Source organism: Nycticebus coucang, chromosome 9, assembly GCF_027406575.1.
Source record: "Nycticebus coucang isolate mNycCou1 chromosome 9, mNycCou1.pri, whole genome shotgun sequence".
Classification (NCBI taxonomy): domain Eukaryota; kingdom Metazoa; phylum Chordata; class Mammalia; order Primates; family Lorisidae; genus Nycticebus; species Nycticebus coucang.
The window spans coordinates 33,335,825-33,363,412 of record NC_069788.1 but is presented as its reverse complement, the minus strand read 5'-3'; the positions used below and the strand labels follow the sequence as shown (position 1 = coordinate 33,363,412).

Below are 27,588 nucleotides of genomic sequence, written 5' to 3'. Positions count from 1 at the left end.
TTCATAGTTTTTTTTTTTAAACTATAGTCCCGTTCTCCCATGGTCTGAGGGACAGTGAACTTGCCCCCTGTTTAAAAAGTTTGAGGACACCTGCACTAGAACAATAAAGTAGGAATTACTATTATCCCCACATTACAGATGAGAAAACTAAGGCTTAGAAAGACTAGGTAGCTTATCCAAAAGAAACAAATCCATCAGGATTCAGAGCTATTAGCACTAAGAACATGTAACATAACTTTCAGGGGGAGTCCCCCTCCCCAGATCCCATAAATTGAGGAGGGACGGCATCAGCAGCTCACACCCTGGCCCTGCCTCCCCTCCCCTCCCTGTCCCCTCTGCTCTCTCACAGAGAAGCTACTGCAATGGAAAGGGTTGACTCACTCAACTGCAGAATGGTATGCCTTCCCTCCTGCTTATAAAATCTTCCCATCTTTAAGTACCATTTTTTTCCACAAAGCCATCCCAAATACTCAAATATAACCATCTGTAAGAATTTTGTGTCCCCTTGATAATACAGAACATTCTCTGTCTTTAAGAAATCTTGAGCAAGTGGCTGTTTTTAAGCCAATGCCATTGATACATATATCATGAAGCACATTTTAAACCCCTTCCTATAGAAGCACAATGTCTGGCACACTGCAGATTTTTAATACATATTTTATCCCTGTTATTTCTTAAACCACAAAAGTTTAGACTATATAACGCTGTGACATTCTTAGGGTAAGTGTGTAAACAGCAGAGAACAATGAAGGATGATGGAGAACTGTGAAGTTTTGCTCGCCACACAGAGAATTCTGTGCCGATGGCAGCTGGAAGATGCCTCTCTACTCAGTTACCCGCACTGGATTTCACGCTGGCTTTAAACCACAAGGGTTGCTTTGAGGACGGCTCTCTTCTGGGAGTGCTTCTGACAGGACTGTGGGTCTCTGTGTGCATGTTTTCATTCTAGACGCAATCATAGGCAGTACCAAACCTTTCTATTCTTATTTTACAAACCTTTCTATGACAGGTGTAGACACTTCCACAGTGCTGGCATAAGAACTGGTAAATACAGGGCCACGTACTTACAATAACGCAAGCATAAGAGACCAGAGTATTGAATCCAAGTCGAAAGATTGTTAAAAGCTATGATCTTGAATGACATAGCTGTGTGTTATGCTAGTAGCACATAAATCCCCACCTGTGAGCCACCTGGGTGTCACCTGGACACCCAGCAATAAAGAATTCAGGGTCTTCCTTTGAGAAAAGAGTAAGGCATGGATGGTAAATAATGATGGAACATAACCCCCCTTTAATTCCTCCTACCACACAATGAACAACTGTCCTTTCGGGTATGTGTATGAACTGTTTAAATAAGAAAGCTTCTTTTATTAAATTGAGGGAAGAAATAAACATTCCCATTTTACAAGTACGGGATCTTTTTCACCGTAGGAAACCAAATGGAAAAAGAAGAGAGGATGAGTATCATCGGAGGACAATTACCTGTAACAATTCAACAAATGCTGCAGGCAACCAGTGAGGACCAGTGTGTGTAATATTATGTCTTAAGATGCAAAATGTATTCATGCCTGAACTTTCTGTATGGACCACTGTACAAGGAAAATGACTGCTTCTTTTGCCTGACCAAGAAAATTTGGGCATCTGCTCACCAACTTCAATTTCCAGAGGGCTGGAGATTGAAACTGCCATCTGTAGAGAAGCTTTTGTGCAATTGGAGGACCACATCACAGGATATTTAAGTGACATGCCAGGAGGAGGTTATTGTCTCACTGTCTGGGTGTCCTGGATGTGGTGTTTATTATGTGTGCTTTTTTCATTTAATTATTGATTCAATACCCCAGTCGACATTAAGGACTGGCAAATTCTCCTCTGGACAAACATAAGAGAATATGAAAACACGCCTACAGGGAAAGAACTGAGCAGGGATCACCTAATAGAAAAGACAAGAGAAAACAGACAATAGCAGACCTCATCACATTCAAAAATGACATGCTGTCCCCTCTCCTAACTTATTCCATTTAATGAAGCCATGCACTCACCACACACAGTTCTAGCGCAGACTGTGAGCTGAAAACTATGAACTGAAGTCTTATTTCTTTAAGCTAAAAAGGCTCTGCCAGGCAGCTTCAGTAACAGCAACAATGAAAATATGATTGCAGGTGCATACCTTAACCTCCTGATTGGTAAAGACCTCGACGTCCACCACACAGGCAACCAGAGTGGAAACATCACAGTCCATGCTAGGGGCTGGCATCCCCCCTTCTGAATTTTTAATAGAGAGTTAGGCAACCTCAGAGTTGTGAGTGAAGGGAAGAGCCTCGAGGAGGATATAGCTGTGGCCAGGCCGGCTGCTGCCTTGCTCTGGGGACGGCTGGAGGCTTGGGCTCTGGAGCCCACACGCAGCCCTGGCGTCTGAGGCAGCACAGCAGAGTAACGAACGGCCCGGCTCGCTCATGGCAATGACATCACCACAAAGACTGACACAAGCTGAAGCTTTTTTTTTTTTTTTTCTCCAAGCCTTTTATCTCTAGGCAGTGCAGTGGAGCAAATTGAACATGATTATGTGCTAAATCTGAACTCAGACTAAATCAATTCAGGCAGCGTTAGCTAGGAACTGAGTCATCCTTGTTGTTGCAGCGGAGTGCTTATGTTTGCAAAAAGCAGGGGGGTGGGGAGGAATCTGACACCAGAGGTTCTGTTTTGATGGTGGGGGGAGGTGTAATTCTGCAGACGGGCCTCCAGAGGTTAAGGTCTGACAATTTTCTGCCTCAAAGATGAGCAGGAAGTTGAGGCATATTGCAAATTGCCTGGCTTCTGTTAATTGCTCTGTGCCACTCGGAGCAGCCACACATGCGTCCTAATGCATCCCGGGCATGGGCTGAATAGAAATCCATTCTTGAAGGGACAAAAGAGCTGGTCGTCAGTCATTCAGGCAGCATGGTAAGAGGAGATAATTAGAGGTCTGTGGCAATTCTATTTGAAGCACATAAGTGCAGACCAGTAAGTCTAACAGCACTATTCCAAGCTTGGGATTTCAGGCTGTCTCCAAGGTCATTCCGACCACAAGCAGTCTGTGGAAAGGAGTTACAGCAAATGTCTCATGTGGGGACAGATGGCAGGGTCTAATGGACAAACTCACTGATGTGGGTCATTGTCAGATCCTCGGGGCTCTACTTCGCCTGAGACTTTAAATGTGTCTCTTTTCCTGATCGTGAATCCCTAAAGTACGGGGCCAGGGACAATTCACCTTTTCATCTTGTGCCTTTAGCAGAGTGCCTGACCCAAGAAGTTGGTATTTGTTTAATGGATAAATCAACCAAATGGGAACAGCCTTCTTTTATGGTATAAGTGGAGCAAAGGAAAAATTCCAGATTGGTTTTTGTTTTAACGTTAGTTATTTGAATCCCATTAAAACTCACTAACCTTTCAGCAGGATCTAGTCTGAGTAGGAGGTCCAGCGCATCTTCAGTGCCTCATAATTTAGAATGGGTTGGCACTTTTCTGCTTTTCTAACTCATGCTTGGACAAAGCCTTCCAAATTTGCATGCAGATGAGAAAGGTGACATTTCAGACAAAGGGTAGAAGTTTTGTGGTTGGTTCTCATTGGATTATGTTGGAGCCCAGTGTTTCCCTCAAGAAGGTATTTTCCATGCAAAAGGTAATCAGCCCACAGACACAGATGTTTAGACTGATGAAATTGTGTGTGTGTGTGTGTGTGTGTGTGTGTGTACATGCACTTATGTGGCACTTACTATGTTGTCCAGGGCACTATGGGGAATATGAAGTCTTATATGCATACAATTCAATTAACACTTGCTGAGTGGTAGCTATGAGCGAAGATCTGCACCAGGATAAAATGATGAAAACATAAACTTCACTATCTTAAAATCCAGAGGAGGAGATAAGACCTGGAGACAAACCCTTATCACAAGGCAGCAGTGATGGTGGCTGGAGAGGTACAGCCCTGTGCTCAGGGGGGGAGCACTGGAGAAAGAGCAATGGATGCTGATGCCACATTAGAGCAGCAGATGAACACTGAAGAGGAGGGTAAGACCTCTGCTCTGAACTTGAAACACAGGTGTGAATCTGGTAGGCAGAGAAGAAGAGGGAGAGGAGCCCTCCACAGCAGACTAAAAATACTGGGCGGGATGAAAGATGAAGGTATGGGGTGGGGGGGAAGACACACTGAGGGTTAGATTTGACTGGAGCCTCAAATAGACAAGGTGGCAAGAGCCAGACAGTACAAAACCTGAGGGCCTGAAGCATCTATTTGGCCACCCCTCGAGGGCCAGGCAAGGCTTTCGAGAAGGTAAATGGGGTCTCTACCTGCAGGAAGTATAGCTCAATTGTAAAAACTGTCTAGAAAGATGAATAAGATTTTTAGTACCACTGGCATCTGTTCAAGAGGCAAAACAAAGAAATAGGTATTTTTTTATATGCTATGGCAAAGCCTTAAAATTTTAAGTTTCATACAAGTAGCATGCTGGTAAATATCTAACAGTCAGCTCTCTGAAAAGAAAAATTCCAATTTGTATCATTAGTCAATTTCTGTGGTGTAAATATTCTCACTGTGGCTGATTTCAAGCAATCAAGGTGAAATCAGTGAAAGCAAAGTTAGGAAGAGATGTGTGTGTTCTCTTCACTGCAGCTGCTCCAGCTCACCCCCGCTTCACACTCACAGAAACATTAGACCACAGCAGTGGTGGTTCATCCACCCAGATAAAGTCCCCCATGTATGTCCACAGCCAATCAGGGAGCCAGGGCAATGGGAGGGGCGACACATTCTAATCATCCTCTGTTCACTTAAAGGGCTCTATGAATTGTTTCACATTTTGTGTTTAGGGAAAAGCTGTTAAGGATACACATGTGTCATTTTAAGAATAAGAGCCCAGGGCAGCGCCTGTGGGCTCAAAGGAGTAGGGCGACAGCCCCATATGTCAGAGGTGGCGGGTTCAAACCAAGCCCTGGCCAAAAACTGCAAAAAGAAAAAAAAAAAAAAAAAAAGAGCCCTGCTGTGACAAGTCTTGGCCAGAGGACATTAGTTTATCTAGGAAGTAAAACTCTAACTCAAAATTGTAACATTGGCAGTTTTTTTTTCTTATACAGCCTCCGTTTTCCCCTTTCGGATTGATTCTTCCCTAGAGATTCTTTCCTGCTACTCAAGCACCCACTAATTTTATACATTCCTTCTTTAAAACATTTTTTCAAGGACACAGCTCTCAGCTCATCTACATTAGTGTTAAATAACTATTAACTCTTACTGTTATCCATTCCAGAGGAATCTGTATTTTAATAGCAGACAGAATTTTAAGTTGAGCAAATAGTGTTTTTAGGCTAGAGGCATCAAAAGCAGATGGTTTGCGGGCAAAGGCTCTTTCCCAGGACTCTGGAATAAAATCATGAGGTTTTCAATAGATTGGTTCAACAAATTCCTTATACGATACAATTCAATTGTCTATATGTTTATAATACAGTCATTTTCTAACCGGCTAGAGACCCTGGGGGGCTTTCCTGTTAACACAGCAATCTGTTTCTCTAGAGAGAACGTCCTCTTCACAGCTGGGGGATGACTGGCAGCTTGGGGGTGTGTAGACACGGAAGCACCCTGCTAATGGCTACTCGGCCCTATAAACACTGGCCTCTGACTGATCTCCCACTTTATCTCCTCCATTCTCACCTTTACTTTTCACCGCTCAGTCCCGGGGGTGGGGTAAGTCAAGCTGTTTCTTACTTCAGGCCCTCTGTACTTGCTACTCACTCCTCCGTCTGAAAATATCCAGATCTCTCATAGCTTCTTCTTATCTATTAATAGATCTCAGTTCAGACAACATCTCCTTGGAGAAGTCCTCCCCAATCAGCTAAAATTAAACATGTGTGCACGTGCCACAGACACAGAGTCAATCACTAGCCCGGCTTCTCCCTCTTAACGTCATCCCTAGCACTTACACTACCTGGAATTCTTCTGTTCCTTTATTTTTCTATTTGTCCATTGCTTGTCTACCTAACTAGAACTTTGTCACCATAAAAGTGGAGATGCTTGCCTGTTCCATTCCCTGCTATATTCCCAGGGGCCAGAAGACTTAGGAGTCACTCTGATAAACATCTGAGGATAAATACATAAACACAGGAATGGATCTTAAAAGGCAAGCAGAGGGACTCAAACCAACGGAGGTGCCTCCTGACCTAGGCGTTACCAGCAGGTCCTTGTAGTGGGGGTGTAAGAGCAGGTGAGTTTCGTGATAACCCTGCTCGCTGGTAGCTGATTCCTGGCACAGGTCTGCTCAGGAGTGTCCTTTCCAGTGGAAGTATCCAGAAACTTGGGATTCATCCAAACCACCGCTTTTCTCCTGACTGACCACATTGAGGAAGACAGTAGGCACGGACCCCATGGACTGGGGCCATTTCCCCTCCTCCCAGGCACGTCTCTAAAAGGATGGACAGCTGACCTGATGCACTCACCTCCACCTGGGCAGGGGTGCTGCTCACCTCCCAATCTCAGAGGTGGCTGTGGCAGCAGCGGCCAGATCTGTTTTGCAAATGAGCACAGAAGCTCCCATTATAGCTCTGCGTTGTCAAAGGCTTTGCTTCTTCTGTGTCCTTCTGGATACTTAAGTTGGTTTTTAACGTTTATTATAGAGAATTTCGGACCCATTTAGGGGTAGACAGAATGCAGTAACGAGCCTTCATGGACCCACTACCCAGGTGCAGGCTTGCCTCGTCCCTGACACTGGTGCTCAGAGTGTGTTCCCCAGACAAACAGCATCAGCTTCACTTGGGAACTTACTAGAAATGCAGGTTCCTGGGCCCTGCCCAAGACAGAATCTGACATTCTGAAGGTGATGCCAGTATCTGTATTTGAATAAGCCCCCCAGGTGATTCTGATGCAAATTCAAATCTTAGAGCCACTGCTTCTTGTCTCCACCTGTTTCCATATTCATTCCAGAGTATTTTCAAGCAGATGTGTGATGTGTCATTCCATCTATAAGTATTTCATGATATATCACCAAAAGACAAAGGGTTCCTCTTTTGAAATCACAAGATCTATCATCACACATCTCAAAAAGCACAAATAATTCCTTACGAACACCAAGTGTCCTGCCAGGGTTTGCCTTTTTCCCACTGTGCTGCGATGGCCGCTCATCTCCCATCCTTTCCCTACCTCCTAAGTCCCATCCTGGTGTCCCTTCTCTTTTCTTCTTTCCTCTTTAACAATTTCCTTATTTGAACTGGGATCCAAACTGCTGCCCCTCTCATGTCTCCTTTAGTGTATAGAGTTCTCCATTTCTTCTCTGTTCCTTCCTAACAGTTTGCTGTTGGTGACAAAACCATGTTACTTGTCCTATAGAATCTCCGCTGCTCTGGATGTTCTTGACATACTCCCCATAGTGACATTTAACTGATTTCTCTGTCATCTGTAGGTTGTTGGTTATATCCAAAGACTGAAGAGGTTGAGGTCTGGCGAGGCTTCTTCCCAGATGGCACCGTGGACCTGTATGTGTGGATACCCGGGGTCTAGCTGTCTGGCTGTTGTGATGTTAGTGCCTTTTGTGTTCAATGCCTATGGGCATTCATTCATTAGGAGTTGCAAAATGACGATGTTCCTTCTTCATTTATTCATGGAATAGTTCCATTAAGAGGAACTACATCCCATCTACCATTGAGTTTCCCTGAACCAGAATTTTTGTAAGACAGACAAAATAACCCCTCGATTCTTTCTCCTTATTAATTTTTTTAATGACTTGCAGCTCTATTATCCTTCGATGAAGGTCCAAAGAACTCATGGATGAAACATATTTGGTGGGGTTTAAGCTATTGTAGTTTCATCTTAGTGATGCTCAAATTGCCTGTCTTTGGCTAGTGGTAGTTTAATCAGGTTGGCTCTTGGGTCCTCTGACAATCTCTTGTCTTTGAGGGCTACCGTACCTTCTGGTATGACAAGATGTTCCAAGCTCATCTTGTTCATTTCCTGCCTTGTGAGTAGATAAGGAGTCGGGCATTTCTCCAAGCAACCCCAGTTCCATTGAGTAAGTATTTCAATGTATTTTAAGATCACAATCTATATGCTTAGAGGTGCTCTTTGTATTGAGTTGGGTGTTGATTATAAGTCTTTTCAGTGGACAGAGCTAGGAAACATAAATGTATTCTAAAGACAATATACATCATGCGTTCTGACTGATCATTACAATTATAATTTAAGACTAAAGGGTTTTTGCAAAAAATGCTTCCTTCTTACACCTGAATCCCCTTTCGTCTACACCAAATGTCTTGGTTCTTATTAACAACAAAGTCATCTGACATACTCCACACACACCACATGCACAACAGTGTCAGAATCATGATATTAATGCTACCCGAAAGAGTTTAAGATTTTTTTCTAGTTCTTTTTGTCCTTAGAGTATATCCGATAAAGCAGTGGTTCTCAACCTTCCTAGACCCTTTAATACAGTTCTTCATGTTGTGGTGACCCCAACCATAAAATTATTTTCGTTGCTACTTCATAACTGTAATTTTGCTACTGTTATGAATTGCAATGTAAATATCTGATATGCAGGAGACCCCAAAGGGGGGTTGAGAACGGCTGCTATAAAGGATATACATATTCTTGTCGTATGGTGATGTAGAATACTTTCTCTAGTACGCCAACTAGATACTAAATTAGCTTCCTTTGTTTCATTTTATTTTTGATTCTTAAGGATTGTTTTTTCCTTTGTATTTCATTGTGTTATAATTACATAAAATATTATATTTCATGGTTTAAAACTCAAAATGACACATCTAAAAAGAAATCTAGTTTCTATTCCTGGGTCCTCCCCCACACTCCCTCTCCCTTTTGTAAGCCCTTATTGTTTATCTCTTCTCTAATTAAAAAAAATCCCAACAAGTATATGTGTATGTCATTTTTCTTCTCTTTTTTAGATAGATCATAGCCTATTTTGCACACTTTGCTCTGTCTTGCTTTTATTACTAAATAACGTGACCCTGGATATTACTCCATCAGCAATATGTAGAAACGGTCCTTTTCCTTAACACATTTGTTTAGTCTTCCACTATGTGAATTTACCAAATTTGGGGTGACTAGTCCCCCACTGTTGGAGATTTGGGTTGTTTCCAGTCATTTGCCATTAAGTAATGCAGGCAAGGGTTGACTGTGCTCACGCCTTTTCATATTTTGCCTCTGTCTCTTCAGAGAAGATTTTACAAGTGGATATGCTGGGTTAAAAGGCAGATGCACGTGTAATTTTGCCAGCTTTGGCCAAATTCTTCTTCACAGGAATTGTACCAATTTGATTTCCCACCAGCAACTTATGAAAAAGTTTGTTTTCCCACAGCATGTGTGGCAATGTGCATTGGACACCTGCCCACCTGGTGGGTAAGATGTGGTTATCTCAGGGAAGCTCTGATACACATTTCTCTTTCTAGAGGCACGCACAAGGATATTCCCATATGTGAACCCATCCAGCATCGTCCCAATCCATGCCTCCCTTATCTTTTTACCAGCTAATTTAGATTCTGTTTCTGCCACTAATAAGCAAAAAGTTCTTAACACATGCTACAGTCCTCAGTGAGCTTTTTAGCTTACATTACTCTTATTAAGAGCAAGGTGGGGTGTTCGTTTATATGGTTAAAAGCTGTTTACCTTTCTTCTTCTACGATAACTCACTTTGGTCTGTTCATTACCTGCCAAATACATTTTCACCATGGCTTTTGCACTTGGTGTTCCCTCTGTGGAGAACACTATTTCCCCAACCCTAGCAGGGCTCTCTCTTCCACAGCAGCCAGCTCAGATGTCCCTCCTTGAGAGGCTGCCCTGATCTGCCCACTCACTATTTCCATGGCTGCTTTATTTTTCTCCCAAGCACGTACTTCTAAATGATGCTACATACTGATATTTATTGGCATGGCTGCCATGTCTCGCCCCCATGGGACGCCAGCTGCACGAGGACAGGGATCTTTTTTAGTCCATTGCTGCGTCCGAGAGTCCTCAGCACAGGGCCTGCCGTGCAGCCAGAGTTCAGTGCTTGCGTTAGATGAATGAATCAATGAATGAGTGAGACTCCTGGCTCTGAAAGCTAGCTGACAGTAAGTACTACTGAGAACATAGGAAGAAAGAAGTCTACAGAGTAAGTCCCTATAAAAGAGAGTCAACTTGAGAAGGGAGGTCAAGGCCAAGGCAGGTGACTGGGTCACACAAAAATGGGGAAGGTGAAGTGGGGGTAGGCAAGGTCCATGAGAAGAGGGATGATGAAAAGAGAGAAGGAAGGATGCAGAATGCAATCTCCCTCCACCCCATTCTTCAGAAGGTCCATGACAAGTGACAGCTGCAACGCTCACAGGCAGACTCAGGGTGTGTCCCACCACTGCCCAGTCAGCACCTACATCTGCGGAGACTCCACAGACATCATACCCATAGCTGGTTCCTGAGCAGCACCCCTAAGAAGCCACTGTTATTTCTTCTTTGCCTTACTCTCCTCCCTAGGTCCAGGAGTCTACTCCCTGCCTCGATGCCTTCTGTAGGAAGACATATCTCCTCTTTCCCATCCTTGATATCTGAATCGGGTGGTCCATCCACTCCAGGCAGCACCACGCCTAAGAAGCTGACATACTTGAAAAATCGCAGTGAGGAAAAGACCTGGGGTGTTAGCTCAGCACCCCCGTCTCTGGGCACTGTGTTCTTTGCAGCTGTTCCTCTTCCTCCTCCTACACTGGATTCATCCAAAGGAGGCCATGACCAGGTCTGGCCAGTCAGACCTCTCACGGGGATTCTCCAAACCCAAACTGGGTCAAGAGCACCAGTCCCTGTGGTGCCAGAAGGGGAGGACTGCTGCTGGCCATGGTTTTCACCCTTGCCTTTGAATGAAGCTAAATTCAGTCAGAAGCAGAAAGAAACAGAGGTAGATGGAGGGGAGAAAGGAAATTCTGGGAGCATCAAAATCTTCACTTTCAGTTTCTCTGAAGGCCAGTGGCACCCTGGCCTTCCCTGGGTCTCATATCCATTTGCTCAACCTAATTCAGATATTGTCTCTGTCACTAAAACAACAAAAAATCTTAGCCTGTACACATTCACAAATGACCTCTAATTAAATAAAGGGGAGCAATCGAGTGTGACTTAGTCATCACGAACTAGATAGTAAGGTCACCAAATGGCTCATGGAATAGAAGGTGTCTCCTTTTCCCCGTCAGTCTTGAGGTGAAGAACTGGCACCATCCCAAACCTCCCTCTTGAGGTAAGAGCAGGAGTTTCAGTAGAAATTTCTGCAAAGAAAGCTTTGGCACAGAATCTTCTTCCCATCTCCAACCCCTTTTATCTCACTAAACTCTCTTGTAGGTTGTGGATCTATCACAATATTTTTTGGGCCCCCTGCTTTGAAAATTTGCATTTTTGTGCTTCATCTACTTCTGTTTAGAATTTTATATTTATTATTTTATGGTGTCTCAGTTGAAACTTGGACTTTATCATCCGATCACACTGTCATTTCCTAAGGGCTAACTTTGTGAATCATTCTACAAACATTCATATGCATTCGGGTATTTAAACTTCACAGTAGGCCCCATTTAGACATGAAATAATTTGCCCAAAGTCAAATAGCTAGGCAGTGGTAGAACAAGATTAAATCCAAATGGCTTGTCTCCAAAGTATAAACTCTTAACTTCTCAACTTCTCAGCTATACAAACATTAACATTCTGGAGGACAGAATGTGAACACATCTGCACTTTGGAAAGAATTCCAGTGACGATGTGAAGGCTGAAACAGAAAGTAGCAAAGGTAGGAGGGAAAGAAGTTGGCATCTCAAAGCAACTTCAGCAGGATAGAAATAAATTTGGCTGAATTTTTTTTTTGAGACAGAGTCTTACTCTGTCACCCTCAGTAGAGTGCCGTAGCCTCATAGCTCACAGCAACCTCAAACTCTTGGACTTAAGCGATTCTCTTGCCTCAGCCTCCCAAGTAGCTGGGACTACAGGTGCCCACCACAACACCCTGCTATTTTTTGTTGCAGTTTGGCCGGGCCAGGTTCGAACCTGCCACCCTCAGTATATGGGGCTGGCGCACTACTCACTAAGCCACAGGTGCCACCCTGGCTGAATTTTTTTTAATTGAATCCTCTAAGTAGCAATGAGTAATGCTGGAGACTCTGAAGAAATAGAAAAGTGAACTCAGGGGCTAGACTGGAGGCTGTCAGAGACAGAAAGGATGGTGGTATGCAGGTAAGGTCTCAAAGTCTTATCTCCAAGGGGAAGGTGGTGCCAGCAACATAGTAAGTCCTTAAAGAGACTGTCAACTGTGTCAATATTGCACCCCCAGCTGACAGATGAGATGGACTCTCTATGGCTAAAATGAGACCCTCAAGAAAAAATTAAGTAGCCACAGCAGGAAAAAGGGTTAGTCACATTCCTGTGCACTGCTAACTACTTGAAGGTTTGTTAATTGCCACAGAGTATTCCTCCCGCAGCTAGGCCGAAAAGCTGTTCTAGACCCCCTGCCTCGAGGGTCCTGCCATAAGCACCGATTGGGCAGAAGACCAGCCTTACAAATACTCTTTCTGATAAAAAGCTACAGACCCTATTCCAGTTCCAGCCCATAAATAGAGACTGTGTGTAAAATTTCTTGATGCTGCCTAGTTTCACCTTTCCATATAAAGATCCAAATTCCATCTCATTTTAATGTTAAAACCCTGCCCCACGTGAACATGGCATGTAGTCACATATATGATAATTCACTACACATGTGCTACACTTTCTCTATGCATACTCAGTGATATTCCCAAACCTTGATGAATATACGTGTAAAACAAACCCTCTTGGGAGGGGGTTTGCTGCTATTTTCTTCTTTTCCGTGGAACACGTGTTTACGGTTCCCTGGGACGTTGTGTTCCTCATTCCCTGACATGTTACTCTGAAAATAAAGTTTTCTCCTTTTTCCCTCCACTGTACATCACTTGGCCATTCTGTTAGTAAGATGAAAGGTCTCATCTACTGATAAAATCAAAAAAGGCTTCAGTGAAAGAGAAGGCCATTAGATATTGATGCTAGGGAGAACTAAGGATGGATCAAGGTCTTAGCAGACTTAGGGGTTTGTTTAAAGACCAGGAAATAGCTCAGTTAGCTGGAATGGAAAGTCTGAGCAGAGCAGTGATGAGTCGTAATGAGATAGGAAGGAGGGTCATGGCTACATAGATGAGTATTTTGAGTGTCAGGGCAAAGAGTGAGTATATTTCACTTAGTAAGGTATAGGATACAAAGGCTCACGGGAAGAACTCTACAGTAGGTTGAACTGAAGTACAGAATTATAAATGTTGGTGATTCCAAAATTCTTGCCAGAGATGATAAGGGGTTGGACTATGGATATACAATTTTAATAAAAGAAGTGGAATAGGTATGAGAAACACTTCACACGGAGAGTGTTAAACTTTAGGATTTAACAATTAATTGGCTATCAAGGTTTGGAGAATGAAGTGATGAGGGAAGTAGGTTTGAGGTACCAAATAAAGCAGTGGTTCCCAACCTTCCTAATGCCACGACCCTTTAATACAGTTCCTGTGAGTCGCGACCCACGGGTTGAGAACTGCTGAAACAAAGGGAAAGGGAGAGGTGGGAAGAAATGCTTGAAGGGGATTCTAAAGTTCTAAGCCTAGGAATATTGTGGTAAATTTATCTGAAATAACTTAGTTACATAGGTAGCAAAAGTAAATTATGATCAGTTTTACACAGCACAATGAGATACACATCTGCAGTTGCTCACTCAATCTTTAGCTATTAGCATTAATCTTTATATTACCAAAAATATCAAAAAGGAGAAGGATGCAAGATTGAGAGATTGAGATTGTTATTTAAAGTGATAATTGATAGTAGTCTTTATTTTATTTCTTCTTTTTAGAGACAGAGTTTTCACTTTGTCACCCTTGGTAGAGTGCTGTGGCATCATAGCTCACAGCAACCTCCAACTCCTGGGCTTAGCCAATTCTCTTTTCTCAGCCTCTGGAGTAGCTGGGACTACAGGCGCCGGCTACAGTACCTGGTTATTTTTGTTGTTATTGCAGTTTGGCCAGGGCCGGGTTCGAACCCGCCACCCTTGGTATATGGGGCCGGCACCCTACTCACTGAGCCACAGGCGCCGCTCTTGATAATAGTCTTTATTGGTACTAATTAGGGAAGGAGATGATCATCATACTGCTATAATTTCAGCTAGTCTAAACTCTAGAAACATCCCTTTTCACCATACCACTGTTCTCCTTCTCATGCTAAAACCTATAGCATGAGAAAAACAGTGCACACGCCTAAGAATAATTTCCCTTCTTTGCAGCTATTTTTACTCCGTTTAAAATGCCCACACTGTAGTCTGAGGTGTAAATATGTGGAATGATTTGATGAGTCTTACTCTTTATTTGAATTTAAAGAATTTTAAAGCACAAAAATATTTTTGGAAGAGCAAGTGTACCATTTTTAGACCTGATCATCTCATCTTCCCACCAAGCCTCTTCCTGTGCTCCTTGTTTTGACTGTAACAGCACCTTCCACCCCAGTCACCCCGCATCATAGCTTCAGTCAGCTTTGATTTCTTGTGTCGGCAGTCCATGGCTGGACTGAGGCTCAGAGCTGGTTGATCCAGAGGCTCGATGAAGTTATCACAGGGCTCTACCTTTTTGGCTCTGTCTCCTGAAGGTCAGTGTCATGCTAAATCTGATTCCCAGGATGGCTGCCAGTAGCGATCTCTGCCTTTATTTATTCCACACCTGAAACATTAAGGACACCTGTTCACTTCTGAACATGACTTGTGGTTGGGATTGGGAATGTGCTAATTGGATTTTGCCAACTTGGACACTCTCCTAGAATGAAGAATGGCATTAGTTGTTTGTGAAGTCCATAGATTGCCTGGAAATGGAAGGATATATAAGTAAAAAACTGGATTAGGAGGGGATGGATGCTGGGCAGGCACCCGCCAAGGTCCACACTATTTCAATACCTATACCTGTCAGAGCTCTTGGATGCAAATGACAGAAACTGTTTTTGGCTAACTAGCAAAAAAAGTAACATATTGGGGACTATCAGATAGCTCTTACAGAATTTACAAGACTTTTGGAAAATAGCTTCAGAAAGTAGGTAGGAGCCAAGAAGGTCTAAAATGCCACAGACAACAGCCCAAGTGACGCTCCAGATAATAGTGTAGCTAGGACATCACTGCTGGAACTCCCAACTGCTGGCTCTTCACTCTTCCTTTGCTGCTATAAATGATGTCTAATTACACCTGGGACTTTGCCTCCTACTCCCTGGAGTGAAGGTTCTGGGTGTGATATTCAGTTGGTCAAGCCTTAGTCATGTGCCCCAACCCCAATTGCCAGGAGACCTGGTTAGGGAAATTTTAGTCTTCACAGACTCTTGGTGGCAAGTGGTAACTCCGCCATAGAGATTTCCCCAATATATAAAGTATGCCGGGATGCTGGGCAGCTCAGAAATAACAAAGATCCAGACTCAGCCTCCTAGCCGCTCTGCTTCCCATTGTGTGAACCAGTTTCAATCGAATCACTCCCCTGGCTCGAATACCTCCACTGCTTTTTCATTGTGGGTAGAATGAAGGCTTTCTTTGTACAGTGCTAAAGTTATTTAAAGGCTTTCTTTATACAGTGCTACTGACCTTTTCCTCCCAATGTTTTTTTTCCAACTACTCATCTTCACATATCCTATTCTCCAAATAAACTAAGCTTCTTGACACATGCCCTATTACTAAAAGCCTTCTCCTTTGCTTGGGTTGTTTCCTATGCACTTCATCCATCCATCCATCCATTTACACAATGACTATTTATTGAATATACTATGTGTCCTGTATAAAACGAAGCACTGATCATAAAAGATGACAAGTCACCGTCCCTTTCTTCAAGGAGGTCTCAGTAGAAGGGAATGAAAAATTATAATCTAATATGATGTGATGTGATACAATGCAATATAATTTATATTTGCCATAAATAATGTGAAAATATAAACGGTAGTATAAGCATAGGAAAAAGAATATTTAAGTGGTGTGGGGAAGGGAGTTAGAGGTGTTTTTTCTAATGAAGTCACATTTTGCTGGACCTTGCAAGGTAAGTGGCATCTTTGCTTTCTAGATGGGTAGACACACGGAGAGATGACATTCTATGTGTATATGGTAGCATGGGATGAGGTACTGAGGTATGAGAAGCTACGAGTTGCCCAATACTGTAGACGTGCCCAGGTGGAGTTGGGAATTAGGAGTGGGGAATACAGCTAGCCCATTAGTTGCCTGACCAGGAAGAGCTTTGTGAGACATGGGTAGGAATTTAAATTTTGCTCCTATGGAACAGAGAACTAGTAAGGCTATGACAGTGGCCCCTTAACTCTCCCTGCTTCCAACTTCACATTCCTTTAATTCATTCTGCAAGCAATCTGTGGCCAGAGTGATCTTTGTACTAAGTCAATATGATCAAATGCAAAGTTGGAATCAGGAGCTTCATATATGAAAATGATTGTGAGAAAGATGTTAGAAATCCAACAAGAAAATAGACCTCAAGACTGTGCTGGGAATTTCCTGGGCTAGCTTAATGGATGGCCACCCCTCTCCACTAGAGCAATGTATATTGTTTCCACATACTTAAAGCATAGAAATCCAATGTTGCTCTTACCCCGCTTGGTGGTTTAAATGCTCTATTATGTATCCCCAGCACTTAGCACACTACCTGGCATAAAGCAAAGTAATCAAGATGATATCTGATAACAAGACATCATCATCCCATCCTCACCCCCTTTCATAGATGGATTATCACTGAGTGGTCCTACCCTAGTAACAAGTCTTTGGTGTTGGCGTGATGTTTGGTGCTTGGCGTGATGTTTCCTCCTCCACTACCCTGCTTCTTAATTGCTCAGGCCTTGAGGGAGTCCCAGAGATTTATACTGGAAGAACTAAGAAGTGTAGCTGTGAAGCCTCAGATGTATTTCTGTGTACAAATACAGATGACTGAATGTCACCTAAGGTTTGTGCATTGAGTTGTTTCTGAAAAGTGCTTTCCCATTCAGCGTGATCAGGTTCAAGTGACTGAGTTCTCTAACAGAGTTCTGGCCAGTGGAGTGGGAACAAAAAAAAGGTATGCTACTTTCAGCCATAAAATCCCCTATAGGGCCCTCATTTCTATTCTTCAAACTGACCTTGGGAGTGAAACATTAACACTGGCACAGCCATTGTCAGCCAAGGTCTCTGAATGACAGCATGAGGACACAGCTATTTCCCTCAACCTCCTCCTTCATTGCTCTCTCAATGGAGTATTACCTGAGTGGGAAATAAGCCTCTCTTCCAGTAAGCCCTCAAGATTTCAGGGTATGTCTAGGGCAGTGGACAGCGTTACCTTAGTGACCACAGCACATGTGTGCACGTATGCATGTGTGTGTTGAAGTAGGTTGTTGTCAGTGCAAAATCCAATCTCATGTAGAATCAAAAGCCAAATGGGGACAGAAGCAAAAGGAGGAAGATTTAATCCTTGAATGAATGAATTCTTGAAGGAAAACTTTATATTTTAAATATAATTTGAATGTCTTAAATTAGCAAATGAGTGTGTAGCCACATCATTACTTGATATGTGGCATTTGTTAAGACAGAGACCCGGGGAGAAAATGGAGCTTGAGAAAAGAGAAGGAAAGCAAAAAAGGTAAAATGAATGAATGAGGTCAGAAACACTTTTTTAGTAAAGTTAATAATTCTTTAAAAAGCTGAATTAAAAACAGACATTGATTATGACTGGTAAGAATTTAAATAAATAATTCATCAGCCTTATATTTAAAAAATCGTAAATAATTAGAACTATACCATGATTATGTCTCTAGATGTATTCATGCTACCAACTGCTAATACCTGGTACTTTAAGAAAATCCACCTGGCAGATGGGGACATCCAATGAGTTTATCTATATTTCTAACCACTGGAGGGTTATCCTTAAAAGGAAAGCATGTAGAAAGGTAATGTCAGTCCCATATCTCCTTCTCTTTACTCTTTTTCTTTTCCAGGGAGAAGTTATGGTAAATCATAAAGCTATGACAGAAGAAAGTAAAAAAGGAGAGGTGAGAAGCCACATGGAAATGCACAAAACGGAGGCCTGTTAGAAGACAACAGGCCAATTCACACCACTTAAATTGGGATCTGGGTTGGGGGTGTCTATTGGGCATGGGGGGCTCCTTTGGAAATTCTGGAACTTTGAGAAATCATGCGTTTCCTTTGATATATGTCTTTTGAGTGGTTGCATAGTGGTGGAGTGTAAAAAAAGCCGGCTGTGGAAGACTGGCTCTGGTCAAGGGAATAAGAAGACTTTCAGGTGAGCCCACCCTGGCCCAGAATTAGATAAGGGTGAACACTCTATAAAAGAATTAATGTTGTGCCCTTGGCTGGAGATTTCTCTGTGTTGTGTCTCTGGGACACCTGATGTTGAAGGCAAAGTAGCAAAGGATGTAGAATCCCAGTAGTGGAATCATAATGCAACCCATCAAGAAGGAAGTTTTTAATAAGCCTGTCTCTGGGATATGTATTTAAATCATTTTTGTTGTCATTTTTTGTAAAATATAAATGCACCTTTCAATACCCTATTGGTGAAAACGTAACTTGGAAAAAGCTTTCTAGAATATAAGACCATTAGAGAGAGAGGAGACAGAGAGACTGACTTCCACTTTTGTTTGAATGTAGAACATTGCAGAAAACCATTGTAACTCTCTCAATAAGAACAAGCCACATAAATTACACAAATGTAGATTTTTTTACCACTCCCACAACAGAAAGCCGATGAAAGAGAAACCTAAAAGAACGAAATTTCATAAAGCAATGAGCCCTTCCCATGGAGGAAGAAGTACATGTTTACTTTCATCCTTGGTATAGTTGTAAGAAAAAGAAGAACACCCCATAGACAGGTGTACGGAGAAACCAGATGTACTCGTAGGAAACTTGCACAGTTTCATGGGGGCTGATATAATGGATTAGACTCCTCAGAGGCACAGCCAATGAGCACATCTATAGAAACAATACTTTATCCAAACCAAACTTAAAGAAAAAGAGGTCTGTGGGACAACATGAAGTATTCTAAACATCAGAGTCCTAAAAGTAGAAAGGAGAGAGAATGATGCGGAAGAAATATATGAATAAATAATAGCCAAGACTTTCCTCAAGTTAATTAAAGATACCAATGCAAAAAAGTCAAGAAGCTCATCAAACCCCAAGGTAACCACAGAGAGATGTGTCATAAACTCCTAAAATTCAGAATTAAAGAGAAAATATTAAGAAGCAGGGGGGAAAAACATTACATACAGGGGAACAAAAGTGAGAATTATCACTGACTCCTTATGAGAAATAATGGTAGCCAGAATACAACAAAACATCACATTTAAAGTCAATAAAGAGAAAAGATAAACTGTAACCTAGATTTCTATATCCAGGAAGAGTTGACCTTCAAATACAAAGGCAAACTCTTATATATTCTTGTGAGAAGGTAAAATGGTGCAGGTGCGTTGGAAAACACTTCAATAGACTTAAAAAGTTAAACATAAATTTAACATATGACCCAGGAATCCCACTATTAGGTATCTAGAGAAATGAAAACATATTTTGGTTGACACAAAGACTTGTTTCTAAATGTTCATAGCAGCATTATTATAGCCAAAATGTAGAAATATAAATGCCCATCACCCGGTGAACAGATAATCAAAATGTAGTTTATTCATACAATGAAATACTTACTATATTCACCAATATATAGGGATAAACTACTGACATGCTATAATATAGATGAAATTCAAGAATGTTAAGCTAAAAAAAGGCAAAGGACCATATATTAGATGATTCATTTGCATGCAATGTCCATGAAAGTAGAATAATGTGTGCCTGGACATGGGAGTGAAAAAGAGAATCGTCTGCAAAAGAGCATGAGGAACATTTTTGGATGAAATTATTCTAAAACTGGAATGTGATGTACATTTACCTGTAATAGCCTCTGTTGTGCATAAATCACACGTTTGTAACTCAGGGGCTGCCTGTATTAGCAATCTCAACAAAAGTAGAATGAATAAGTATCTCCCACATATCTTATAAGGAGAGGAATATTTTCTGTCTTAATTTTAATAGTATTTTCCTTGTTATCTAAAAGAATCCAATTGGCTAAAATCTCAAATTAAGACAACCATCTATTAATAAAAACAGAATTATCAACTACATAAAAATGCTTAATGGTCTATCAAAGAATTCTGGGGGGAAAGAAGGATAGAGGACCAGTCATTGTTCCCAGCGTCCCTGTCTCAGCAGGGAAGAGAGCAACTTAGAGATTACTCTCACATCCAGCCTTTGCTTCGCTAAGAGATACCTGCTTAACAGAAACTTTTTCAGAGAACAAAAGCCTTATTTCTTTCTTGCCATATTAATGAGCATCCAGCCTGTGTGAGAATAAATAAGTGAGACCTTTTATTGTTCAAAGTCCGGAGAGACTAACTTGGCTACGTCTAGGACCAGGGCAGAATACTATATTGTGATTTAAACTGAAGCAGCATCTGTTTTAACCATGAAGACTAGATTTCCAGTGATGGTGCATCTAGTAGAAAAATTGAAATAATGTTTGTGTCATTTTCTGTGTAAGGAGATTAAACAACTCTTTTGCATTGTATCTAAGGCAACTGAACCCAGAAGCAGGAGGCAATGAAAGGGTGATTTTTAAGTCTTTAAGTATCCAATAAAGGTGGAAAATACACCATCAAGGGAAGGATGAGTATATCAGATCACCAGCTCCATGATTTAATTGCATATGACCTATGTCTTTAATTAGTCAGAAGAACCAAGAATACTAGACAATAGGCAGCCTTCACTCTGTGGTACAGAAAACATCGACCAGGCCATCGGCTCTGGGATCCCTTTCTCTCCCCTTCTGAGGAGCTCCGCTGCTTCCCCGCTGACTCGGGAACCCCACTGCTGCTGGCCCTTCTCCCGCCTCTGAAGCGTCCTCCCATCACATCTGAGCTGCTGCCAGAGCCCAGATCATTCTGTCACTGGGAATCAGGGTTCAGGTTCAGGCTCTGGTTTTGTCCCCACTGCTCACTGAACATGGTGATTTAGTAAAAGTCATTCATTATCTCTGGGCTCTAATTTCCTCCACTGTCAGCTGAAGGGCTGGAGTCAGGCAGGGGCAGCACCTTGGCGTGCTATGATGAGAAAGGCTCTGAGGCCATTTGCAGACCAAGGGAAGAACAGTCTGCAATGTCTGCCAGTTGCACGAGGGGGTGGGGACGATATACCTTCTGAGTCTGAAATGCATGATACTAAATGACACCTCAGGAAGACCTTTTCCCCAAATTATCCCCATTCTCTTTTCTCCATTACCGTACTCTCCACTCACACCCCCAAACCGCTTGCCACCCACCCCTAAGTGTATTAATACGGCATTTCCATTACAAAGGCAAACATGATGAGTCCTATTTCACAATAGGACAACTGAGTCAGAAAGTGACCCATTTTTCCTAAACCATATAGAAAATCCAGAACAAATATTAACATTTTACATTTATTCACTAGTAAACATCGTTTGCATAGTACTTACTTGTTTGACAGCTTTTTTTGTGCATTTACTACCTGTAAAGTAGGATGAGAATTACTAGTAAGGGAGAAAAAGAGGAGAGGAAAACAGAATAGCTAAGGATTCCTGGTCTCAGAGGAATTTTAAGACCAGAGGGAAAGGAAGATATGACAGCTAGCACAAGTGAGCACGTGTCCATCTCGGGGGACGGCAGCACTGTCCACCCAGGAGTCTTCCTTGCTGGTTCTCTTGCTGTGACGTCCAACCCACCTGCACATCATGGTGACTTGAACCACCAAAGTCTGTCTCGGATCCGACCGTTCTTTCCTCTTCCACCTATGTCATCTTGGTCCAGACAGACATTGTCTCTCACCTACACTAATGTCAAAGCCTCCTGACTAGTTTCCCGCTTTCTCTCTCCCTGGTTCCAATAGAACTTATTTTTACATAGAAGCCAGGATATGAAGAACAAGGTCCGCAATTTTCAGTGTGGTCAGTAACAACCTACTTCCTCTGCTTTGGCCCCACGTGACTCTATTCTAGCACCTCGTCCTGCCTTGTTTATCCCAGTTGCACTTACTACCACTACCACATCATGTTTATCTGTTTACTGTTTCATTGGTTTTCTCCCTTAAAACATTAAGCTCCATGAGGGCAGGAACATCGATGGTTGCTTACAGGCTGCACCCCCAGCATCTATAAAAGTGTATGACATATAGTAGCTCCTCAATAAATATCTGATGAATAAAAAAATAGGGAAGAGCTAGACCCTAGAGCAAAACCCTGACATTGAGTATTGCCAAGGAACAGTGTGTTGTGGGATATAATTCATTCCTAGATTCTCTTCCAGGGCCATGGTTGATGTCAAGAGATTTTGCCTGGTCTGGGAGCAGGCTGGCCAGATGTGTCTAGAGAACAGATGGAGGAAAGGGTACTTGGTGATGAAGACAGGTCCTCTGGGTCTGAGGCAGGCAAATCCACTAGCTGTGTAGAGGGAGACGAGTGAGTGATTCTGGAGACACAGCAATTGAGGAGAATCATTTGATATAGATTACATTATTTCCGGGCATTTGATGCTATGTGTGTATTCCAAGAATAGAAATGGTAAAACTGATCTAATTCTTGACATGCTGAGGCAAGCTATGGGCTGAATAAAGGATATGGAGGAGTCACTGCTGTTTCAGAAATTGAGTAGAAACAGCTCAGGTGTCTACAATTAGAAATTCGTTTGAAATCAGCAGACACTGCCTGCAGCAATAACACGAGGAAGGGTCCTATTTCCCTCGGAGTAAAATGCAACCTAGGAGTTTTTATGTATCAGGCACTATTCTAAGCTAGTTACCACGGGAGCTGGAAGTCAAACCCCAAAAGTCTGGCCTAGAGTTCATCAGTTTAACCATGTATGTACACACTGCCTTTTATGAGAATACTGATAAACTTGACCTTGGGCAAGTCATCCTCTCTGTACCCCAGTTTCCTATGTGTAACAATAGCATTGTCTCCTAGGATTTCTAGGAGGCTTAAATAAATTAACATGCGTCCAGTGACCCCAAAAGGGCCTGGCATACATGCTAGTTATCATTTCATCTGTAGGATCAATTAGCCTTGGAATTACTATATATAAAGCAAAGGTTAAATTATTTTCTAAGAGTCACCTAGCTAGTAAATGAGGCCAGAATATTAACCTAGCTATGTTTGGCCCCAAAGCTCACATTTGTTCATCCTGGCCAGCTATGTCAGCTGCTCCCAGTATACAGAATCCTTCTAGCATGTGACAATTCACAGGAATCTTTCTGTTCCTTTTCAGGCATCTCTTTATGATATCTGAGTTTTAATTCAGAACATAAAACCTGTTAATGATCTAGCGTCCTAGTCAAAATGTTTCAAGCCTGGAATCTGTCTTGTTGTGTTGGATCACTGAAACCTAGAAGGGCAGCTAGTATGGACGTTTCATTTTGATTCTAATCTAGATTCTGCAGCAGGGGTTTGAAGGAAGCCACGTCCTTGAAATTCTCTCATACTCCAATGCTCCACACTCCAAGAAGCTTTATCTTCTAGCTGCAGCTTTCACAAGATACACAGGTAAGAAACTTCATAGCTCCTCTAGTAAACAGCACATATCACCCAGCCAGCAAAATAGCCCAGCTCACAGACAGGAAAATAGGTGGATCCCAGATAATAGATACTGTTGGCAATGACGGATAAAGCATCTGCATCAGGCCTAGATGGTCCAGGGAGCTGATGCTTTAGATTGTTTTTATTTACTATTGTGATTAGCGTGGGGCAATTGGAAAGCCAGGAAATTGAAAGGAGGGGATATTTTTCTGTGGCTCCTGCCCTCTAGAGTTCCCTTTCTTTGCGCTCAGGACAAAGTGTTCTCTGTCCCTTACGTCTCCCCCTGTTCAATGCTTGCTTCTAGAAGGATCAGATACCTCCCATTATGCTGTACATATATGAATCTTACGTTTAAAATAATGTTACCTATTTCAGAATATGGCTGGATTTCAGCAGCCCCCCCGCCCCCAGCATAAGCCATGAGCACATTAAGTTATACCACTGAGGCACTCCCCAGTGGGCTATGGAAATTCTTGGGGAGGCCTCTCCTGGGATCTCTGAAATCATGCTAATTAGTTGATCACTTTCTATATATATGGGAAATCCTTGATCTGGTGAACACCCAAAATACTGTTGTCTTAATCCAGTTGAACTATAATAATCAACGTGTCTAAATGACTTTACTCAGAGTTCTGTAAGTTCACAGCTAATTAAGTAAAAAAGGGGGGGGGCAATAGATGGAATAAAGAGGAGGGGAGAATGATTATTTGTACCCAAATCTCTGAGAACAGCCTCTTTCCTTTCAGCACATCCTAATCTTCTTCCTTTCCCAGGACTGACGGAAGGTTTGGGACCCCAGAAGTGACCTAAACAGGCCCAGGAGGTGGCATCGGTAGTGAGGCCCCAGTGCAGTCTCCCCAGGGCCATCAGCGGCCTTGCTGGGCTCCTGTAAATGCCATGTCCCCAGAAAGTCAGGTAGAAAGAATATTCTCAAAACTCTGACTCAAACATTCATTGTACTCCATAACTTTATGGAAATCATCCAAGTAAAATTCCCCTGGGAGATCCAGGCTCCCAGCCAGGAGCAGGAAGTTGTCAGGGTAGCGTGGGGACACTAAGTACCTTGGAGGGACCAGGGAGACAGGCTCTGTCACTGAAAAGGAAGAAAACATTCAGAAAGGGAGTCTGGGGAGCCCTCTGAAGACAAGAGTCACCCATTCCATACCTGAAACCAAAGATAGTGTGCTATCAGTACACAGACTACAGCACGGGTGCTGCAGGAACAGGTGGAATCCGACGGGTTATGCGCGGGCAATCCTCAGTCAATAAATCCCAGAAGAGCACACACCCATTATCTTGATGGAAGTTTCATTTCAGAGATGGAGAAATCTTTTTTGAATAAGGTGAGGGCAAGTTTTTATACTCACGCAAGTTCAGCTTGGAGCTTGTTATGGTTACAAATGTCCCTACTGAACCTCACCGTTAATATTGGAGAGAAGATGCTAGGATGAGATAAAAGGGTTATTCATTACTCTCACTGCTTCACTGATTAATACCTATTGCAACTCTTTTTGAAGAGGAAAAGTATGGAAACTTGCCCAGGACAGTGTTTAATTTCCCAGGCGGCAGAGAAGGCAACACTGATTTATTTACAGAGAACAGCAGCTGTTTACATGCATCTGGAGCATGATAAACGGGAATTTTATATACACAATTATGCATGCAAGAAGTTTCTCACCATGTCATCAGATTTTAAAGCCTAAATTGTGTGTAGAAATGACATTTTCAAAACCCATGGAATTTTCTTCTCACTAATGATATGGACTTTAATTCTGGGAGTCATAAACCCTCATTTACTTTCTCAGGTATGGCAGACATCTTTTATTTGACATAGGATCTAAGCCAGGATATACTTTGTACAATTGTGAACTGCAGTTTTCCGCCAGTTAAGTTTGATTTTAAATGTCAGTCACTTTAATCGTGTAATCTGTTAGTGAAGGTCTCAAGTGTTTAGGAGGTGTATGTCTGATGTAGTCTAATTTACACGTGTGTGTACTGTAGTGTAGTTTTACTATGTGTATGCATAAATGTGTACAGAATCCCTTAACCGTGAGCAGAGGGAAGCTTAAACAGCACTTTGGACAAAAGTTTTCAACTGTGACTATTTAGTAGAATCATCTGGGGAGTTTTAAAGAGTCCTGAAGCTTAAACTTGTAAAATCTAAATAAGTTCTGTGGTCTTCTAGATAATATTATTGTTCCCATGTCAGTTTCTTGGCTGTGATGTTGGGCTACAGTTATGTGAGAAGTTACCACTGGGGAAAGCTGAGTAGACAGTTCAAGGGACCTCTTTGTATTATCTCTGCAACTTCCCGTAAAAGTCTATAATTATTTCAAAATAAAAAAATGCTGACACACAGACCATACTCTGGATCAATTGACCCAAAATCTCTGGGGTAGGACTACAGAATCAGTCTTTATTTAAAACTTCCCAGGGGATAGCAAAGTGAGGCCAAAGTAGATAGTCCCTGATCTTGTCCAAGTAGCCACCCAATGTTTACTTGTGCTACAGCCTTCTCAAGTTTGGCCTGCTATATTCATAGTAACAAAACACATTTCAATTACTGAACAAAATATTTATTATGAGCTTTCTAATATTCTAGGAAACCTGTAGAGACTTCTCAGGGGAAAGATTGCATATGTGGCTGGTGAAATGTTATGTTAACTTTGTAAATAATTCCTAGATCATATTGGAACGGACATTATATAACCCTAAGAATTTCCCAACAATTGTTTGTAGTGGCAGAAATACAATACATTATGGTATAAAGACTCCAATGACTCAACATGTCATACTTTTGACTTGCAGAATTGGCACAGTAATGTAATAATTATCTCCTTACATATGCCCCACACATATGTCTACTAATCATTATGAATGAAACTTTAAAGTAAGTTGCTTATATTGCAAAGGGCCAGAAAAATGGTTATTTATCAATTTTGTATCAAAGACCACTTGGAGAACATGAAGAAGTTATGGTATCTCTTCTCCCACAGTAAGATGCAGAACCAAGTGGCTCGTGGATCCCTAGTAAGTTCTAGAAGCTTTTTAGTAAAGACTGTGGTATTTAGCAGAAGTCACTTTGGACTCAGAATGGGGAATGAGGCTCTACTGGTCAATCAAGCCCACCACAAGGCTAGGGCAGTCAGCCCTCGACAGCCTCTAAGTTGTTTGAAATGGTGTCTATGGCCCTTTTCCCTCCAAGAGGTCATGATTAAACCTAGGCTCCCTCCCCCTGATAACTAAAAAGACTTTGAAAATCACTTATTCTCCACATAGCTACATATCACCCAAAGCCTAGTGTTGCAAAGTGGCGAGCCTTTAATAGAGCTTTGGGAAATCTTTGATTTCACCACTTCCATTGTTTCCTGGGTTACCTGAGAAGCTAGTCACTTTTGAGAGTGCCAAAGAAGGCAGAGAATGGAAAGGTGTTGAGCAGCAAACCACACTCTGCCCACGTGAAGCCTGGACTGATCAGAGCCAGGCCTATCCTCAGGTCCTCCGGTTAAACTGCTTGAAAACCAAAGTGAGGAAATAATGTGCATGTTTCAGGCCTGGTCTGAGTAGCTGAGAGGTCAGCTGGCCAGGCCCTTCCTCTAGACCCAGCTGGCTGGACACCCCATCCTGCTGCCCCCAAAGGGCATCCTCAGGAGGGAGGAGGTTCCAGAGTAATTTCAGAACATACATTCATAGAGACATGGGCATGAGCCATCCTGAGGGCAAGCCAAGGGCTTCCTTCTCAAGGACTGACTAAAGAAATGGAATGTCTGGAAAAAAGGAAGCAGCGTAAGCTCCTGTTCACAGACCTGCCAGGATGAGCAGGCTGAACTGATGAATGCTATGCCCAGAGGCGAGACTTTGACGCAGATTCTCTCTGTCTTCAGGATGGGTCTGGAGCCAATGAAATAGCTGTATCTCTTAATGTCTGCTCTATTT

At 42.3% G+C, this 27,588-nt stretch overlaps 1 protein-coding gene across 3 annotated transcripts in view; it reads right to left on the bottom strand.

Moving 5' to 3' along the window:
* RCAN2 (regulator of calcineurin 2) overlaps positions 1-27,588 on the bottom strand; it is a 274,559-nt gene that overhangs the window by 98,758 nt on the left and 148,213 nt on the right. Inside the window, exon 1 of one of the 3 annotated variants that reach the window (XM_053603844.1) lies at positions 2,168-2,655. The exons of the other annotated variants lie outside the window; for them this stretch is intronic. Coding sequence (XP_053459819.1) covers positions 2,168-2,254 — 87 coding nt within the window. The 5' untranslated portion in view covers positions 2,255-2,655. Of the gene's footprint in view, positions 1-2,167; positions 2,656-27,588 lie in introns of those variants that run through there. 3 annotated transcript variants of the gene reach the window in all.